The 4,026-nt window shown below is 30.4% G+C and overlaps 2 protein-coding genes across 3 annotated transcripts in view; one reads left to right on the forward strand and one right to left on the reverse strand.

The window, feature by feature from the left end:
* Positions 1 to 1,865, reverse strand: part of LOC106459843 (60S ribosomal protein L10-like) — a 7,875-nt gene extending 6,010 nt beyond the window's left edge. The window contains exons 1-2 of the mRNA XM_013919508.2: positions 1,803 to 1,865; positions 1,611 to 1,644 (exon numbers count right to left, since the gene is read on the reverse strand). Coding sequence (XP_013774962.1) covers positions 1,611 to 1,633 — 23 coding nt within the window. The 5' untranslated portion in view covers positions 1,634 to 1,644; positions 1,803 to 1,865. The remainder of the gene's footprint in view (positions 1 to 1,610; positions 1,645 to 1,802) is intronic.
* A 1,132-nt stretch (positions 1,866 to 2,997) lies between these two features.
* LOC106459834 (trafficking protein particle complex subunit 10-like) overlaps positions 2,998 to 4,026 on the forward strand; it is a 10,494-nt gene continuing 9,465 nt past the window's right edge. For both annotated transcript variants that reach the window (XR_002610635.1, XM_022386386.1), the window contains exon 1: positions 2,998 to 3,085. The gene's annotated coding sequence lies outside the window, so the exon portion shown is untranslated. The remainder of the gene's footprint in view (positions 3,086 to 4,026) is intronic.

The raw sequence follows: 4,026 nt of genomic DNA on the forward strand, positions 1-4,026 counted from the left end.
ATTCCTGTCAATGCCAAATTCTCATAAAAACCCGGTCCTAAATTAAAATCGTTATTAACCAAAAATTATTTAGAATCACACAATACCAGCATCATTTACAAAATAACATGCAATAACTGCCCAGAATTCTACATCGGAGAAACAGGAAGAAAATTGGAAACCAGATTGACAGAACACAATAAAAAGTCATCCCATGTTTTTCATCATTGCAACTCAAAAAACCATATTATATCTATTAAAAACACAGTCATTTTAAACAAAAAAATCAAGGAATCCATCTTAATTGAACAAAACAACTCTACTCTAAACCAACACACCGGGGTGGCAAGATACCTATTCTAAGTTTGCAACAGTATCCGGTCATGTGACCTCTTTGTTCAATACTGTATATATATATTCGTGTTAGTGTAAATTACTTGTACCTGATGATGACAAAACCTTGACAAAATTTTGTACATTTGCTGTTATGTAAAACTTTTATTAAAGTTTTTTTTCATTACCCAATCAAGTTGTCTACATCGATTATATAAAATATATGTTGCAATGGCATTTTATGACAGAAGAATAGTTTCTAATTCATGGCAATAAACATTTTTAAGAAACTTCAGTTACTGCTGGTGTGAGGTTAGGATACTGTGACCAGTAAGACAACAGGGGGGAAGGGAGACTCAGTTATGAGTAAATCTAACCCTTTTCTTCTTAATATAATTTCTAAGTGATATGTCAATTTTCTTTACATAACTTTGCTTTTTTTATTCTGTTTTGGAAATGGAAAGCTTTCTACTTAGAATCATAATCGCATCAAATAAAATAAACAATTTAAGGCTTCCATATTACTTGTTTTAAGCATAAACTTTATATTGTAATATGTCCTACTCATAATGCAAACACTATTATCTAACTACCTGATTCCTTCCTAAATCGAAATAATTTGCATTACATGAATCCAGAAATGTCAATTAATGAAAATGGTTTGTGACGTTTCATGTGCATGTCTTGCACATAACTCCATAAAGCAGTTAGTAAATAGTTTAGTTTTACAATGGTCACGTGGTAATTATGTTTAGGCTTACAATCTCAAAATAAGATTTAACACATGCTAAAATGAAAACACATTGTAGCCCTTAACAAAAGTATAAAATTAAACCAGATTTATTTTGTTGAAAATACTTGGGTACTTTTTAAATTAAAAACATGTCAATGCCATAAAAAGTCAACAAAAATTGAAGAAAAAAGCAGACGAAATATAGCAACACTAGATCTTTCAGGAAGTAGTTTTGTTGACTTTCAAATCTTTCCAAGCTAATCAAGTACTGTAAATGTGTTAAAATTAAACTAAAAACTACAAAACGTTGACAATGAACGATTATTAATATCACTACATGCATTCGAAATATAACCTCCAAGTTCAACTTCATGTAATTATATATTACGTATCTCTTGTAGGCCTATCATTACTCATAAAACATAGATAGAGCTATATATTTAATGCATGAAAACGCAAACTTAAAACTTCTATCATTAGTAGTGCCAATTTAAAATAATAACATAAACGACCCAATTTAGAAATACAGCTTAAATTAATAATAAATAGCTTAACCTTTACTTACCAACGCGCCGGTCTTCTTCCCATTTTTATATTACCTGTAATCAACAGAAAACGATTTCTAAATGTAATAATAATTAAGTAAGTAAAACAAATAGAAACTCAAACGAAAAGTTAAACTCAAAGTTCCTAAAAAATGTAATAAAGTAAAATAGATTATTTCGATTATTTTTAAGCATCAAACACGTCATCTTACCCACACGATAGACCAAAAAGAGAGAACCTTAAAACGTTCGTTCACTATGTGCTGCCATCTACTCATGTAATTAATTTCATGTTAAATAAGCAATTGTTAATGTATAAATGTTAATTCACAATATTTTTTTAAAGGAGAGATAAATAGAACTATTGTTTATAATCTGTATATTTTTGTGCAGTATAAATTTAAATAAGTAGAACGTGTTTAATTTTCGACCATTTCTTATCAATAATTACTCTATCTGAAGGGCTGAGCGCGGCCCAATTATTTTAACGTACCGAGGTATAGATCCCAGGTTCCTTGGTTGGCTCCAGTTAACACGCTAAAAAAATTACAAAAATAAGCGCTTTTCATTTCAGGTCGTGTATGCATTATAAGAATGAATGTGATTTCCACTATGTGATTAGAACAATCAAAGATTTGGTGGTTGGTGGGGTTGACTAGCAGCCTATTCTCTATTTTTCATTTCAAAATTAGGGACGGCTAGCGCAGGTATCCCTCGATTGGCTTTGCGCAAAAATCGACATTTATAGTAGCAATTTTCTTTGTGCAAAGCTACACAGTGGACTATTTGCGCTCTATCCACCGCAGGGAATCGAGCCCGGATTTTTGTATAGTAAGTCAGTAGATTTACCACTGATCCATTGAGGTGGCAAAATAAATAAGCAAAGAAATGATTCAAAATTTTGAGATCTAGAGAAAATTAATAATATAAATAAAGGAAATACTGTTCATTAAACTCTGAGGTTTAAATAAAATTTGCAATGAGGTGTTTGTTTGCTAGGAAATATTTATCGAATACCCATAATCCTAATTATTAAACATGACGAAAACTATAAATACTTTCAACTATGACAATTGATTTTTAAGCCTTTTAGAAAATCAAACCATTTAAAAATATTATCACACAAGTTATTTATTTTTTAATCATGTTGAGACGATTTAATTTTTATTAAGTATATAGTTTCCAGAAAACCCAAGACTCGAAATCGGCGATAATTTTTAATTTCTGTAGAATGAAGGTTTGCTTCTGTCACAGAATTAAAATTTCTGAAGGATTATAGGTCTTAGAAAGCAATAACAGTTTGATGATTAACTTTGCATTTTTACTTGTGGCTTAATATTTGCTTTAATTTAACAACAATAAAAGCAAGTATTTTAAAATATTTAGAGGGCGTTTAATAATCAGCTGAAGGGGGATTGATGTATCCTGTGTAGTAGTAAATTGCTAACAAAAGTTTATTTTCCTGATAAATTCAACCGGGAAAATTATCAGAGAGGTAAACATATTAACTCTATTTCTAACATTTTTATTTAAAGTGCCGTAAGAATTACAAAATGCAGATTTTGTTTCAAAAATTCCAGTAAGACTTGTTATTAAACTAGAACGGATTTATTTTTTCTAAAAATACAAATTGGCCTAGAATTAGAACTTAATAGAACTAGACTAGTAAAAGTAAAACTGAGAGAATGGTTATTCGTACTAATGCAAGAGCTTTTACTTTTCAGGAAATCCTTGATTCCGCTCTTAAATTCTTGTAAAAGTTTTGGCCTCCACTGTTGCTAATGGTATCTTACTCCATAACTCAATAAAAATAAGGCACTCCTTCTGTTAGTGTTAGAAAAATAAAACTGTTTTAACTGGAGCCTAACCTGTGTTTTTCATGAATTTTAATATTTGTGCCCTCTTATGCTACTGTGTTAAAAATACATTACAACACAAAGAAATTGGAGGCCTTTATCCAGGTCTCATCAATTAGCAACATTCTGCATCAAGACACTAAGTCTTTAGTAAAAAGTCGGTGACATGAGAGTAAGAAACTGCTAATTAAATATATTAATGTTATTAGCACTATAAGCATTTCTTGTGAGAAAAGAAGAGTAAGAGGTAATGTTATTAAAAGTTTACAGAATTATCCAGGGAAACAGTGTAAAGGCCTGAAATATCTTTGTGTTGTACTCTGAAGAACAATAAGATGAGAGGACATACCTTAAGATTTGAAAAAGACAGGCTAGATTCCAGTTAAGACCATTTTAATTTTCTAACTTTGTTTATGGAATGAGATACTGTAAGCACCTTGTAGTATTAAGTCGTCAAGAAATTAATGTCGCGTTTTGGAACACTTTCATTAACCAACCCCCAAAAAACGTACATCATGTATAATAGTTAAACGAACTGCCTAAACGTCACATTAGAGTAGCATATATAATGTGTAAAGTT

Source organism: Limulus polyphemus, unplaced genomic scaffold (assembly GCF_000517525.1).
Source record: "Limulus polyphemus unplaced genomic scaffold, Limulus_polyphemus-2.1.2 Scaffold667, whole genome shotgun sequence".
NCBI classification, from domain to species: domain Eukaryota; kingdom Metazoa; phylum Arthropoda; class Merostomata; order Xiphosura; family Limulidae; genus Limulus; species Limulus polyphemus.